General features: G+C 39.7%; 1 protein-coding gene across 1 annotated transcript in view; it reads right to left on the bottom strand.

The window, feature by feature from the left end:
- The window catches only part of CRYBG3 (crystallin beta-gamma domain containing 3), a 114600-nt gene that overhangs the window by 1770 nt on the left and 96128 nt on the right, over positions 1–16702 (bottom strand). The window contains exons 18-21 of the mRNA XM_060098639.1: positions 15447–15586; positions 12311–12434; positions 1898–2056; positions 797–956 (exon numbers count right to left, since the gene is read on the bottom strand). Of these exons, the coding sequence (XP_059954622.1) occupies positions 797–956; positions 1898–2056; positions 12311–12434; positions 15447–15586 (583 nt within the window). The remainder of the gene's footprint in view (positions 1–796; positions 957–1897; positions 2057–12310; positions 12435–15446; positions 15587–16702) is intronic.

The raw sequence follows: 16702 nt of genomic DNA, 5'->3' as shown, positions 1-16702 counted from the left end.
CTAAAATAGAAATCCCAAAAGGAAAGATTATTTGTTCACACAGGTGCTTAGCAATTTCACAGTTTTCACAAGCTTTTGCTCAGCCCACTCACTGTTGGGGTAGATTAGTATGTCATTTGTAAAGCGGTCTGAAATGGGAAACTGAGGTTAAATGGGCGTAGCTATTCTTCACCTCAAATCAGACATTATGACTGATTGAAAAGCTAAGCGGTACAATAGATGTTTGCATAAGCGGTGTGCCCTAACAATGGGCTTCTTAAGAACACAGCGCTCTGAGAGGGCTCTAGCTCAGCGCCAGGTGCTGGGTTTTAGTTTCTACACCAAGAGTGGCTATGACTAACTCAATTAAAGCGACAGCACGGAATAATATTGGCCCTGACCTTGCTGAACTCAAAAACAAGTTTAAATGATAAATTTAAAGGACCCTAAATTCTAAGGACCACAGCAATTCACAACAGAAAGTGAGAAATATTTCTTTAGGAAATGGATGATATTTTATGGTTGATGATGCTTCAAATGTAGAAGTGTTCTCAAAGATCATGTAGAAAATGAAAATTTTACAACTGTACTGATAAACAAAAACCTTTGTAGGCTTGGTCCTTAGGCTTTTTCTTGATCCATATATAGCTCATTGTTTTGTTAAAAACGGCATATCTCGACTTTTTCAAGCATAATTTAAAATGATTTAATATTTCCCTTATGCATAAGGACTTCTTTTACCCATAAGGAGGAGGAGGCTTGGAATTTAAAATGAATATCCAAGGACACAGAACACTGGGTTTCACCACAGGCCTACCTTTAACATCAAGGACAAGTTGGTCACTGAGGTAGGAGCTGATGGTCCCATTTTTGTTCAGTCTCCACTTCTGCCTGGACTGCCCATGTTCAGTCCATAGGGCAACTTTAGCTCCAGGTATGTCTCGACCACCAATCACATCGAGACATGTGTCACTGGCCTAAAAGGGTCAAGAAATAAATTGGCAGTACTGTGTTTACTAAAATCAATTGGATTGGGCCCCTTTTCTTCCATGTGAACAGATCAGAGACATGACTGTCTAATCTCAAAAGAAAACTAGCATAATTATAAATTCAGTCAACTTTTTAAGTCGTCTTTATGGCTGAGGGAAGGAGATGGTATGGAAATAAACGTACTGAACTAGAGGTACTTGTTTTTAAAAGGATGGTCTGGATCTGACAACAGATGGTCAAAGGTTTGTTGAATTACAATTAAATGTTGAATCCCTTTTAGCTTAAATGTGTAAGGTTGAGCATGTTTTTCTTACAAAAACATTGGGTGATGTGCAAGATACCCGGACAATAATTACTTTTAAGTGCTTTTCATTTTTGTTGAAGCATGAGAAATGGTCGAGAATCCACTGGTGACATAATAAAACTGGTGTCTTATTCCCCACAGCATCAAACATAATGGAAGGGGTGCAGAAAAACAAAGAAACCTAAATTTTATTTTCTAAGCTTCCTCCAAAAAACAGCAGCTTTCTTCTACCTTCATTGTATATTTTGAAGATGAGGAGGCTTCAACATGTTTGGAATCACAAAGACAGCTAAATTAATCTGGGCCACAGAGTGTAAGGAACGTCTCACAACAGCACATTGTCCATTTGGGTACAGTGACTTTTATCATTGGTTTAAAAAAACCATTTAGGAATATCCATAGTATGTGTTAGGCTTACTTTTTACTTTAAAAAAGAGAATTTTTTGATGTAGAAAATCTAGTTTCTGAGTCCATTTCACCTAGATGCTTCAGTAATACATGTGTCAATGTTCTTATGCAAAAAACTGTTTATAGGAAATTGCATATTTTATCATGCCGTTTGATTTGGCAAGATTCTGGTTTCCAAACGAAAAAGACCAAAGACCGAAAAGTGGGGTTGGTTACCTTGGATTTAAAGAGTCCTCGACAGTAGTACCAGATCTGGGTATTCTTCCCACTGTAGGGAGAAATGCACACAGATGTTGCCCTTGTGTCAGCTACATTTCCGGTGACTGTCAGATACTCATCCTGGGCTCGGTTCTTTATTCTAATGTACACTGCAGGCTGTGACGGGAAGAACAGAGACATTTTGAAAAAACCTTTTGAATCTGGAAATCAATCTTTCCAAAGGAGAGCTTGAGGGGGATGTGAGAGGTTAACAGAATTTAGCTTATTTATATCTGTTTCGCTTTAGCAGATGTGTGTAAATTAATATTTTCTATTAACAAATCCTTACACCACAGAGCACACAGCTTAAATTGTACAGTCTCTATTATATTGTTTCCGAAATACACTCTTTTGGAAGGGTGAAAGGTAATAGTTGCATTCACTCGCACTCCATTATGGCAAGGGGCAGTGCAGAATTAGGCACTTAATGAGGTTCATTCACTAACTACTATGTCCTAGCTGGCCTGAGGAAGGCAGAGGAGTAGGAGTAAGGGCAGGGCACTACCTACGTGGATGTAACAACAACTTAGCAGCGACTGTACAATAATCAGACATACTGGCTTGAGCTATGACTAAGTGCCCAATGAATGCTATGGGAGGTCTTGAAAAACCCAGGTAGCTGAGGGCCCTAGTAGCACTGGTAATTTCTTTGTTTATACTTTGTTGACGTTAATATTTCAAGGAAAGAGACCATGCATGTAGGTGATCACTATGTAGGTATTCAAAAACTGGGTAACAAAGGACTTCATCTCCTGGGCCTGGAATATATACAAGAAGTTTGCAAATAAAATATTAAATCTGGGACTTGCCTCTATGGGTAACAGTTATTATTTATTGAGACTTAGTCCTAAATGCTTTCTGGGCCACAGTATATCATCTGTCAGAATTAATGACCAGAACAACCCCTCAAGAAAGTACAATTATGACCCGCATTTTTGTAAATAAGGGTGACACAGACAAGGAAGAGCCAGGTTTGTCCGCAGCAAAACACTCCCTCTTCACCCGGATGCTCTAAGGCCTGTGCAGAAATGCACCCGTTACTCTTAGACGCAGGGAATGAGACCGATTCCAAAAGTGGCAGTGAAATAAGATGACAGGAGGACACAGCACATGACTGAAGCTCCACAGAAACTATTCTTTCAGCCCCAGGACTTAGGCCTCTAGTCTTAATGTAATATAACACAGGACACCCAACATCCCCACCTTGGGTCAGGTGTTGGCATCCCAATTACAACCCTGTCACATAATAGTAACACGTGATCTGTTATTTAACAAAAGAGCACTTTCACTCTGAGAAATGTAAGTGCTAAGTAAATTCAACAAGGTATCATGGTAAACCCACCAATGAATATTCTATTTTGAAACTTAAGATGGGTCAACATGAGACCAGTTAAAGTTTACCTTCCTAAGGAAATAAACATTCAGGACACTTAAATGAGCAAATAGACTTTTTTTTTTTAATCTGGTAATTTAAAGCAGGTGAAAAAGACCTCTACTAGGCAAAATGTTTTAAGTGTTTCAAACCACTACTTCCACATTCATAGTGCAACAGTAGGTACTTAAATTCCTATAATTCAAAAGTCTATAAATCATAATTCTATAAATCTCCCACTGCAATTAATTCTGGACTCTTCAGTACATTCTTTGCTACAGTTTCCTTACCTTATATATATAAGAAAACAGGTGTGACCTTCACAGAGGACGGTTCCAATTATGTTAGGACCAAACATCACAGTTTTAATCCATTAACTCAAGCAAGGTACTAATTACCCTTATTACACACTTGTAGTCTGACTCCTCTAATTATACGTTAAAACACTGATATGCAGTATAAGTGCCTTAGTCACTTCCTAATTCCCAAGCTCAAAGAGGATCACATTTTAATGATTCCTGAATTTCTAAACAAGAATATGAACTAAAGCAGTGCCAAGAGCTTTACCAAAAAGGAAACAGGACCCATAATACTGTTTTAGAAACCTAGAATTCCTTTGCTGCGTTTCAAAGCTGTGGCCTAAATAAACAAAGGGAAAATAATCTATTAAAATATTATTTTGAAATTAAACGTTTAACCAGGAATAATTTCCCAAAGCACAATGCAAGGAGAATAATATATAATGTTAATTGTCAAAAAACTGTAAAATCAGAGGCCACTGTTCTAGCTATTCTTTATCTCAGGACCCTGAACAAAAGGCAGAGACATCCTTCCCCAGCAAGGAACCCCCTTTCAAAAGTGAAGGAAATGTTCTCAGCATCCAACTTGGCTTCTAAAGTTTCTAACAACATGGGATTAAGCGTTATTATATAGTCGGTAAAAGCTAAACTGAAATCCCACTTCAGCCGTGCCTTTTCCCCACGGCTTTTCAGGGCGGTTACCCATCATCCCACGTGACAGGACTGAGGAATAAGCAAGATGTGAGGGTCAGGAAATCCTGTACCACACACTCTGCCAAGAAAGTGCACTGATGTTTAGTATCCCTCAGTCAGGCATCTCTGGTTCTCTCAAAGGACATCGTGAATAAAGAACCTTTCAAACTAAATGTGTTACCACAGCAATATGAGCCACGTGTTGTGTCAGTCTCTTATTTAACCCTCACGGTGATACTGAGAGGTAAGCAATGCGATCACTGTGTCACCAGTGAGGAATCTGAGGTGCCAAGAAATGAAGTGACTCACCCAAAGTCATACTGCTTCTGAGTGGCAGAGCTAGGATTTGAACCAACAGAACCAGAGTGGTAGGGATGAGCGTGTGTGTGTGTGTGTGTGTGTGTGTGTGTGTGTGTGTGTGTGTGTGTGTGTGTGTGTGTGTGTGTGTGTGTGTGTGTGTGTGTGTGTGTGTGTGTGTGTGTGTGTGACAGAGCGAGAGAGAGAGAGAAGGGGGCAGCAAGACCAATCATTAGGGTAACTTTATTGGCTACCATTTATTTACCACTTATATGTCAGATCTGAAAATCAGAGCCTCGGCATTTATACCCACTATGCTACCTACACTTGCTCAGTGCCTGAAGTATATGGTACCACGCTGTAAATGCTTCTCTTATTTTGGAGGAAAGTAGGGTGTAGTTGTTTTAAGAACACAGATGTTAGAGCATAACAGGTATGGGTTCAAATCCTGGTTCTGACACTTGGATGACTTTTGCCAATCTGCTCTCTCTCTCTCAGCCTTATTTTTCCTTCTAGAAAACAGGAATACAGTTGACCTTTAGACAATGCAGGGGTGAAGGGCACCAACCCTCTGCGCAGTTGAAAACCTGAGCATAACTTATAGTCGGCCCTGTGCATCCTCGGTTCCACATCTGTGGATTCAACCAACCTTGGATCACTGTATAATGTAATGCTGTAGTATTTATTGGAAAAATTGGAGTATAAGTGGACCCACGTATTTCAAACCCATGTTCAAGAGTCAACTGTAATAACTCCTACCCTAAAGGACTATTGTTGGAATCAAGTGTTTCTAAAGGGTTCAGAGAAGTACAAATGGCATATCCGTTGGCCACAGTACCCCTAAAGCCTAACATGGGTTCCTACCCTCCGTGAAACCTCCTACCACTCCCACACATGTTCATGCTTCCTTCCTCTGAATCAGGCATTGCCTGTGGCTTTTAGATGATTACACACTGTTTTGCACTTTTCTTAGCTTTTAATTTTTTAAAAAAGTTTTAGTACAACTTTTAAAGGTTACTTTCCATTTACAGTTATTACAAAATATTGGCTGTATTCCCCGTGTTGTACCACACATGCTTGGGCCTATCTTACAGCCAATAGTCTCTACTTCCTTCTCCCCCTCCCCTATATGTTACCCCTCCCTCAGTCTCCCCACTGGTAACCACTAGTTTGTTCTCTATATCTGTGCATCTGCTTCTTTTTTGTTATATTCACTAGTTTGTTGTATTTTTTAGATTCCACATGTGATATCATACAGTATTTGTCTTTCTCTGACTTATTTCACCAAGCATAATGCCCTCCAAGTCCAACCATGTTGCTGCAAATGGCAAAATTTCATTTTTTTGTATGGCTGAGTAGTATTTCATTGTGTGTGTGTGTATACACACACGCACACACACACACACATCACGTCTTCTTTATCCATTCATCTGTTGATGGACACTTAGGTTGCTTCCATATCTTGGCAATTATAAATAATGTTGCTATGAACATTGGGGTGCACATACCTTTTTGAATTAGTGTTTTTGGTTTTTTTGGATATATACCCAGGAGTGGAATTGCTGGGTCATATGGTAGTTCTATTTTTAGTTTTTTGAAAAACCTCCATACTGTTTTCCACAGTGGCTGCACCAATTTACATTCCCAAAAGCAGTGTACAAGGGTTCCCTTTTCTCCACATCCTCGTCAACATTTCTTTTTTGTCTTCTTTTTGATAACAGCCATTCTGACAGGTGTGATGTGATATCCCATTGTGGTTTTAATTTGCATTTCTCTGATGGTTAGTGATGTTGAACATCTTTTCAGGTGCCTGTTGGCCATCTGCATTTCCTCTTTGGAAAAATGTTCAGTTCTTCTGCCCATTTTTAAATCAGGTTGTATGTTGTGTTGAGCTATACAAGCTGTTTTTATGTGTTGTATATTAATCCCTTAAGTCATATCATTTGCAAACATTTTCTTCCATTCAGTAGATTGCCTTTTCGTTTCGTTGATGATTTCTTTTGTTTTGCAAAAGCTTTTACGTTTAATTAGATCCCATTTATTTTTGCTTTTATTTCCTTTATTTTAGGAGATGGATCCAAAAAAATATTGCTGTGATTTATGTCAGAGTGTTCTACCTATGTTTTCCTCTAGGGGTTTTATACTATCCAGTATTATATTTAGGTCTTTAATCCATTTTGCATTTATTTGTGTATATGGTGTTAGAGAATGTTCTAATTTGATTTTTTTATGGGTAGCTCTCCAGTTTTCCTAGCACCACTTATTGAAGAGACTGTCTTTTCTCCATTACATATTCCTGCCTCCTCTGTCATAGAATGACTGTAGGTGCATGGGTCTATTTCTGGGGTCTCTATCCTATTCCGCTGATGTAAGTGTCTGTGTGTGTGCCAGTACCATAATGGTTTGATTACTGTACCTTTGTACAATAGTATAGTCTGAAGTCAGGGAGTGTGATGCCTCCAACTCAGTTCTTTCTCAAACTTGCTTTGGCTATTCGGGGGTCTTTTGTTTCCATTATACATTTTAAAATTATTTGTTCTAGTTCCTTGAAAAATGCCATTGGTATTTTGATAGGGATTGCATTGAATATGTTGATTGCCTTAGGAAGTATGGTCATTTTAACAATACTGATTCATCCAATCCAACAACACGGTAAATCTCTCCATCTGTTTGTGTTGTCTTCAATTTCTTTCATCAGTGTCTTAAGGTTTTCCAAATACAGGTCTTTTGCCTCCTTAGGTAAGTTTATTCCTAGGTGTTTTTTTTCTTTTTGATGCAATGGTGAACAGGATTGTTTCTTTACTTTCTTTTTCTGATAGTTCATTGTTAGTGTACAGAAATGCAACAAATTCCAGCATATTAATTTTGGATCCTGCAACTTTACTGAATTCATTGATGAGCTCTAGTATTCTGGTGGCATTTTTAGGATCTTCTTTGTATAGTATCATGTCATCTGCAAACAGTGACAATTTTACTTCTTTCCAATTTGGATTCATTTTATTTCTTTTTTTGTCTGATTTCTGTGGCTAGGACTCCCAATACTGTGTTAAATAAAAGTGGCAAGAGTGGACATCCTTATCTTGTTCCTGATCTTAGAGGAAATTTTTTTAGCTTTTCATCCTTGAGTATAATGTTAGCTGTGGGTTTGTCATATATGGCCTTTATTATGTTGAGTTATGTTCCCTCTGTGCCCACTTTCTGGAGAGTTTCTATTGTAAATGGATGTTGAATTTTGTCAAAAGCTTTTTCTATTATCTGTTGAGATGAACATATGTTTTTTTATTCTTTAATTTGTTGGTGTGGTATATCACATTGATTGATTTGCAGATACTGAAAAATCCTTCCATCCCTGGGATAAATCCCACTTGATCATGGTGTATGATCCCTTTTAATGTATTGTTGGATTTAGTTTGATAGTATTTTGTTGAGGCTTTTTGCATGTATGTTCATTAGTGATACTGGCCTGTAATTTTCTTTTGTTGTGAGATGTCTTTGTCTGGTTTTGGTATTGGGGTGATGCTGGCTTCAGAGAATGAGTTTGGAACTGTTCCTTCCTCTGCAATTTTTTGGAATAGTTTCAGAAGGATAGGGGTTAACTCTTCTCTAAATATTTGGTAGAATTCACCTGTGAAGCCATCTAGTCCTGGACTTTTGTTTGTTGGGAGTTTTCCAATTACTGATTCAATTTCATTGCTGGTAATTGGTCTGTTCTTATTTTCTATTTCTTCCTGCTTCAGTCTTGGGAGATTATACCTTTCTAAAAATTTGTCCATTTCTTCCAGGTTGTCCATTTTATTGGCAGATAGTTGCTTGTAGTAGTCTCCTATGGGCCTCTGTATTTCTGTGGTGTCAGCTGTAACTTCTTTTTCACTTCTGATTTTATTGATTTGGGCCCTCTCCCTTTTTTTTTCCCTGATGAGTCTGGCTAAAGGTTTATCAAAGAACCAGCTTTTAGTTTCATTGATCTTTTCTATTGTGCTTTTAGTCTCTATTTCATTTAGTTCTGCTCTGATCTTTATGATTTCTTTCCTTCTACTAACTTTGGGTTTTGTTTCTTCTTTCTTTAGTTGCTTTAGGCATAAGGTTTAGGTTGTTTGAGATTTTTCTTGTTTCCTGAGGTAAGCCTGTATTGCTGTAAACTTCCCTCTTAGAACTGCTTTTGCTGTTTCCCATAGGTTTTGGACTGTTGTGTTTTCATTTTCATTTGTCCCTAGGTATTTTTTGATTTCCTCTTTGATTTCTTCAGTGATCCATTGGTTGTTTAGTTGTTTAGCCTTGTTTAGCCTTCACAGGCTTGTGTTTTTTGCAGTTATTTTCTTGCAGCTGATTTCTAGTCTCATAGCATGGTGGTCAGAAAAGATACTTGATATGATTTCAATTTTCTTAAATTTACTGAGGCTTGTTTTGTGGTCTAGCGTGTGATATATCCTGGAGAATGTTCCAGGTATACTTTGAAAAGAATGTGTATTTTGCTGCTTTTGGATGGAATGCTCTCTATACACCAATTAAATCTATTTGGTCTAATGTGTCACTTAAGGTCAGTGTTTCCTTATTGATTTTCTGTCTGGATGATCGGTCCGTTGATGTGAATGGGATATTAAAGTCCCCTACTATTATTGTGTTACTGTCAATTTCTCGTTTTACGTTTGTTAATATTTACCTCATATATTGAGGTGCTCCTATGTTGGGTGCATATATATTTACAATTATTATGTCATCTTCTTGGATTGATCCCTTGATCATTATATCGTGTCCTTTGTCTCTTGTAACAGTATTTTAAAGTCTTATTTTGTCTAATGTAAGTATTGCTACTCTGGCTTTCTTTTGATTTCCACTTGCATGGAATACCTTTTTCCAAACCCTCACTTTTGGTCTGTATGTGTCTCTAGATCTAAAGTGGGTCTCTTGTAGACAGCATATATACAGGTCTTGTTTTTGTATCCATTCAGCCACTCTGTGTCTTTGGTTGGAGCATTTAGTCTGTTTATATTTAAGGTAATTATCGATATGTATGTTCTTACTGCCATTTTGTTAACTGTTTTGGATTTGTTTTTATAGGCCCTTTTCTCCCCTTTTTTCTCCTTTTGTTCTCTTCTAATGTGATTTGATGACTATCTTTAGTATTATGTTTGGATTCCTTTTTCCTTTTTGTGTGTATATCTGTTGTAGATTTTTGGTTTATGGTTACCATTAGGTATTTATATAGCAGTCTATATATATAAATGATTGTTTTAAGTTGCTGATCTCTTAATCTCAAATGCATTTTAACTAGCCTCTATTTGTACTCTCCTCCCCTTATGATTGATGTTTTTGATGTCATGTTTTACACCTAATTGTTTTGTGTATCCCTTAACTGCTTATTGTGGATATAGATGATTTTACTTTTGCTTTGTAACCTCCCTACTAGGTTTGTGTGTGGATGATTTCCTACCTTTACTGCTTGTTTGCCTTTACTGGTGAGCTTCTTCATTTCATAATTTTCTTGTTTCTTGTTGTGGCCTTTTTTTTTTTTTGCCTAGAGAAGTTCCTCTAACATTTGTTGTAAAGCTGGTTTGGTTGTGCTGAACTCTTTTAGCTTTTGCTTGTCTGTAGAGAGTTTGATTTCTCCATCAAATGTGAACAAGAACCTTGATGGGTGGAGTATTCTTGCTTGTAGGTTTTTCACTTTCATCACTTTAAATATATCATGCCACTCCCTTCTGGCCTGCAGTTTCTGCTGAAAAATCAGCTGATAGCTTTATGGGGGTTCCCTTGTATGTTATTTGTTGCTTTTCCCTCACTGCTTTTAATATTCTCTCTTTATCCTTAATTTTTGTCATTTTAATTACAATGTGTCTTGGTATGTTCCTCTTTGGTTTAATCCTGTATTGGACTCTCTGCGCTTCCTGGACTAGAGTGACTGTTTCTTTCTCAAGGTTAGGGAAGTTTTCAGCTATTATGTCTCAAATATTTTCTCAGGCCCTTTCTCCTGCTCTTATCCTCCTGGGACCCCTACAATGTAAATATTAGTGTGCTTCATGTTGTACCAGAGGGCTCTTATACTGTCCTCTTTTTTTTTCTCTTTTCTTCTTTTGTTTAGCGTCAGTGATTTCTACTACTCTGTCTTCCAGCTCACTGATCCGTTTGCCACCTACCTCTTTGAGAGGCTCTCCAAGACCAGCAGGTAGGTTTGGCCCAGGTTCTTATCAAATTACTGCTTTTGCCCTGGGCATTGTGTATGAGATTTTGTTTGCACCGTTTAAGAGTGACATCTCTATTTTCTCCTGTCCTGTGGGGCTCCCGAAATTAAGCCCCACTGGCGTTCAAAGCCAAATACTCTGGGGGATCGTCTTCCTGGTGCAGGACCCCCAGGCTGGTGAGCCCAATGTAGGGCTCAGAACCCTCACTCCTTTGGGAGAATCTCTGCAATATAATTATTCTCCAGGTTTTGGGTCACCCACTCAGGGGTATGTGATTTGATTATATTGCAAGTCTGTCCCTCCTACTCGTTGTGGTTCCTTCTATGTGTCTTTAGTTACAGAATGTCTTTTCTGGTAGGTTCCAGTCTTTTTCATTGATGGTTGTTCTGCAGATCGTTGTGATTTTGGTGTGCTTGTGAGAGGAGGTGAGTTCAGGGTCTTTCTAGTCTACCATCTTGGTCCCTCCCCATTTTGCAGTTTATATTACTGCTTTGAGTTGGTTGTATTTTTTACCCAACAAAAATGGAAGCTCCAAGAAGGCCAAAATCATGTCTACCCTTAAATATCTTCCATAATTTTTCTGCATAATGTCAAACATTCACTTATCCATTTATACATTCATTCCTTCATTAAACAAATAGTCCCTGAGTTTCTACAATGTGCCAGACATTGTGACAGGGTAGAGTAATAAGCAAAATATGCACAGCCCCTGCCTTCACGGGGCTTCTAGTAGAGTGAGAAGGCACCCAGTCCAACAACAACTATGTCATTACAAACTGCAGGCAGTGTCTTGTAGAAAAAGAACCAGGTCTTTAAGGATGTAGTTTGGATTTAGAGAGAGAGTGAAAGAGGCTTCCTGGAGGACCTGACACTACAGATGAACTTAGAAGGAGAAGTAAGGACTAGCCAGTCAAAGAATGAGGGAAGAAACTTCTAGACAGAGGGCAGAGTCTGTGTTAGTGTGGGAAAACACTCTGTGCACTGGTGCATGTGACAGCCATGCGTGTGAGTGGGAGATGATGAGAGATGAGGCTGGAGAAGCCAGGGGGAGCCAGATCACACAGGACACGTTGAAGAGATTAGACTATATCCGAAGTGCAGTGGGAAGCTTTTGAATAGAAGACTGACAAGCAGTAGGTGTGCAATAAATACTATGTTAATTAAATTGCCGGGATCCATCCTGAGTATTATGTAAGTGGGGGGAAAAAGCCAAGTACTTAGGAAGTAAAACTAGTGCACTCTCAGAGTTCATTCTTCTTTCCACTGCTTGCCACAGAGCTTATGATACTTATTTTCCCATGAAAAGGCAACAAGGTCAATAAGACTCTGGACTCAAAGCGAAAACCCAGTGCTGACCTTAGGTACAATTTTATGAATTAGTTAAAATCTATAAAATCCCCATCCTAATCAGATCCTCCTATAACATAAATGGCAAACTAAATTAAATGGTCCATAGTTCAGATGCTGTGTTTTTTGACATTTCTACTAAGAAATGGAGCTATTTTGAATCGTACGGTTCTCTTCTCCTTACCTGCTTCATAGGACGGAGGGAACCAATTGTTTTCCATCCACTGAATGCTGTCCAATTCGGGATCTCATTAGGCTTGAGTAGGATTTGTCTTCCTAAGAAATTGGATCCTTCATAAGCTATCCACCTATACGAGAACAGGAAAGAAAAAAAAAGGGATGCTTAAAACAGAAAGCAATCTCTTAACAAAAATACCTCTTACTATACCATATAGGGTTCCTTCTTTAAAACCTCCAGGTTTGTAGACTGTTTTTAAGAAAAAACATTGTGTAATTGTATATTTTAATGGAAAAAGCAGGGAGGACTAGGAGAAAGCCCACTGGACTGTGGCTTTGAGAAGATTTAGATTCATCAGGAATCTGGTTTTCTTACTTCCAAAACAAGGTTCCCTCCAGCTTTAGAATTCTTTGTTCCTTTGATAATACCAAGTTTTTTCCCTAACATTTTAACATTCAGAGATAGATCATAATTCCTCCCTAATTACCCAGTTAAAAACCACCTGTTTCCTCTCCACCCTTAGGCTCACTGTCCCACGTCCCTCACAGCCTCTCTGGACAGCTCTGGTGACCTCTGCAGACACACCTCCTTCCACAACAACTCCTAGCAAGGGCTACTTAAAATTATCCACAGAAATCTGGTCTGAACTCTTACTTCAAGGTCTAGCTCCTTTGCAAATACTTCTCAGGACCCCAGGGGCCTTCAAACCGGGCCAAGTTAAAGTGTGCAGGGCCTCAACGTGAGCGTCTGGAGCCTGGAGACTCATCCAGTGGCACACAGTCATGCCCATTCCTTTCCGGATTGGCCTCGGCTGCTTCAGCACCACAATGGCAGGTTGAATGCTTGTGACAGAGTCAGGATAGCCAACAAACTGAAAAGACCACCTGGCCCCTACTGAAGAGGTTTGCTGAGACCTGCTTGAGGTGGCTATCAAGCTAAGGAGAATAAGCTGGGACTGCCAAGAGGATCTGAAATTCTCAGCAGGACTCCAGGTCATGGCATATGGTGGTTTCAGAAAGTAGGCATGAAGACGAGGTGGCTGCCTTGCTTGGTTCAGACGAAGCCTCCTGCTCTCACAGCCAAGATCAGGCTTGGCCAAATCATGAATGGATGAACAAGGCATATGACCTTCCCTCCACCCCTTCTTGCCAACACAGTCTAAACCATCAGGTTGGTGCAGAGTCAGGACAGCATGACCATGGAGAGGCTGAGCTACCTCTCCAGCTGTGCAGATTCTTTTTAGACAGGCAGGGATGTCTCAGTTATAAAACCCAGGCAAGGTTTCAATAAACTATACCTCATTATATATTAATCTAATGAATTTCTCAGTTGAAAAGCATTAACTTGGCCCCCATTAGCACCACAGATCAGAGATGTGGCATAATACAGGGATTAAACAGAACAAAACTTGTCACTGAGGGCAGCTGGCTGTGCATTAAGTGGTATTCTGGGAGCCACCTGTAGCCTAGGAAAACCTTCAGACAGCCTTCACTAGTCCTTACTCCACGTACCAATTCTCTTTTAGAGAATTCAGAACAGCGAGAGGAGGTACATAATAAACTAAAGAGAAGCAATAAGAATGTTAAGGTAAAATGGCACCAGTTTTCTACAAAAGAGTGAAATAAGCTCGTGAGAAATTTCCAGAAGTGAGTCAATAACTATCAGTTCCACTTAGAAATGTAAAGAAAAGAAATGTATAAAAAAGATGTGAGGGACTTCCTTGGTGGTGCAGTGGTTAAGAATCCACCTGCCAATGCAGGGGACACGGGTTCGATCCCTGGGTCCAGGAAGATCCCACAACTACTGAGCCTGCACGTCGAGAGCCCATGCTCCGCAACAAGAGAAGCTACCGCAATGAGAAGCACGTGCACCGCAAGGAAGAGTGGCCCCCACTCGCCACAACTAGAAAAAGTCCGCACGCAACAATGAAGACCCAACGCAGTCAAAAATAAATAAATAAAATAAATAAATTTAGTATTAAAAAAATGCTGTGAAAGTCCTATATCACAGGGATGTAGAATTCAGTTCAGAGTTAGTTAAGTGGTAAATGATATACTGGAATATAATATAGGGATTATTATGCTTAGAGAGAGTAAATCAATTTATGTTTAATAAACATCAAACCATGTGAAATGCTTTGCAGAAGAAAGTTTAAACTGCTGTACACGTGAATGATACAGAAACCACTTATTATAATAGTTAACTCAGTTTTCAAATCAACTTATAGTCTCAGCTTTGTCTTTCATTATCCCCAGATAGTTTAACAAGGAGAGTTGATTATCACACAATTTCAGTCATAAGACATAAAAATAGGCATCTTTATATTAATCATTGAGAGCAATGTGTGTTCTTTCAGATGACTTTTGGTACCTAAACACCAAAGGTACAGGAGGAGGAGCAGGCTGACAGCCACTCTCAGAAATGGCCTGAGATGTAGATTTTCTAGAAAGCATTAGAGCTTCAACTTCAGGACCCCTCCCCTGCAGGCCACTTACCATTTCTGTTCTGAATAAATTTGCAAGTTCATACCTAATTTATGTACCCATCATTTTTCATTTAGTTTCTTAGAGTCATCTCCCTAGATTGTAGAAATGCAGGCCCCGCAAGACCTGGATCCACCCTGACTGACATCCTGAATGAACAGCAATGCTGGTAGGTGGGCTGGGTCAGCCAGGACATCCAGCCTGAAAATAACTGCCTTGGAGCAAACAGCTCTAGAATAAACAAGATGTCAAATCAAAATATAAAAAAACCCTATTAGTTTTAGTCACTTGTCATAAGCAGGCAATGGTCTCAACCAGTCAAAGTTGCTGGTTTAATTAGGTTTCTTCTGAAAGGAAAGTGGGCTCAAATTGTTAGGGTCATCTGGTCCACCTTCTCTAGGACACATGTTCTGAACACATGGCAGCCCTTCTCTCCCAGCAGGCTCTTCTCCCAGACCACTGCCTGCTACTTCATACTGGACACAGTCCACTGTCTTCTCTTATTTGAGAGAAACTACTATTATTACATGGAGAGAGAAGAGAAGGAGTAAGAGTACCATCAGACCAAGTAACAGCAGCAGTGGGGGAGTAAAAAGCAACTGTGCAACTCTGTCCTACAAGAGTGACTGAAGCAGGCCAAGCCCTTGTCCCATACTTACAGTCCACTTTTTACCCACACGGACTGGGTGTAGAAGTGCAGGTCCTTGTTCAGAACAGAGTTCACAGCCTCTTCTAGATGTAACTCTCTCCCCTCGCAATGTTCCAGAGCAAAAAGGCTAATGGAGGGTTCTTCAAAAACCTAACAGCACAGAAAAGAAAAAACATCACCATACACAGTGGCCACACCTCAGTGACATCCCAGTTAGAACGCAGGGTACCCTGGATCCACTGTTGCATATGCAGTTTACTGCTCTACCCTCTGATGGCCTTATAGTCAAAGCTGCAGTGGTGAGACTAGATTCCATAAATAAGTTTTATTCAATTTTTTTGTAAATTAAAATTGAAGCTTTAAAAAAGGAGTCTTGCTGTCATAATAAAAATGGAGATCTGGTTCCAATCACATATTAAGGTCTGGTTGTGCTGTAATACCACATTTTTGGTCCAGCCAATGCTGGCCATAGAATAAACATAGAATGGAACAGCACTCTCATTTCCCAGGAGGTCACAGCAGCAGTCACTGAGAATACAAGACTTCTTGGCTCTAGGCTCTTAAGTATTCCCCCAATCCTCATGTCAGACAAGAATAGAATCAACTTTGCTCTTTCTCATTCATTGGTATATACAAGACACCATGGTAGGCAACTTTTGGGGGATGAGAAATCAAAACAAGTCACCATCCTTATGTTTGGGGCATTACTAACTAGAAGCTAAACTAGGAGAATTGCACAGATATTGGAACGTAATCCAGGGCAGAGAAGGATATGCCCTATGAAAGTACCCAGTGGAAGCCCAGACTCTTTTTAGCAGAAGGGTGCAGGAATCAAGGAAGCTTCACAGACATGGTGGTGTAGGAGCTCAGCCTCAAAAGATGCCATGGATCTGGAGAGGCCTATGGAGAATAAAGGGAAGGCACTCTGTGCAAAGAAGGGAGACAGAAAGGCACGGGCCATGTTAGGGAAACAGCAGGCAGACCTATGTAGCTAGAACACAGAGTCCAACAAGAAACAGTGCCCAGTGCTCTGGCTGTTTGCTACTGTGTATTGAGTTGCCTGCTTCTCCTTTACACTGACAGGGCAGAGACAGATTTATTGCCAACAGGGAGTCCTTGAAGGCTTTTGGGAAGAGGAGTAGGAAGGGGCTGAACTATGTGTAAGTTGGTACATGAGAAGCAGAGCCCTGGGGACAGGGACTGTGGACGTTCAGAGAACAGTAAATAAACAGTCCAGCAACTGCTCTCACAAGTGGCCTGCAGATA

This window comes from Mesoplodon densirostris, chromosome 5, assembly GCF_025265405.1.
Source record: "Mesoplodon densirostris isolate mMesDen1 chromosome 5, mMesDen1 primary haplotype, whole genome shotgun sequence".
NCBI classification, from domain to species: Eukaryota; Metazoa; Chordata; class Mammalia; order Artiodactyla; family Ziphiidae; genus Mesoplodon; species Mesoplodon densirostris.
This window is presented reverse-complemented; position numbering and strand designations above follow the sequence as displayed.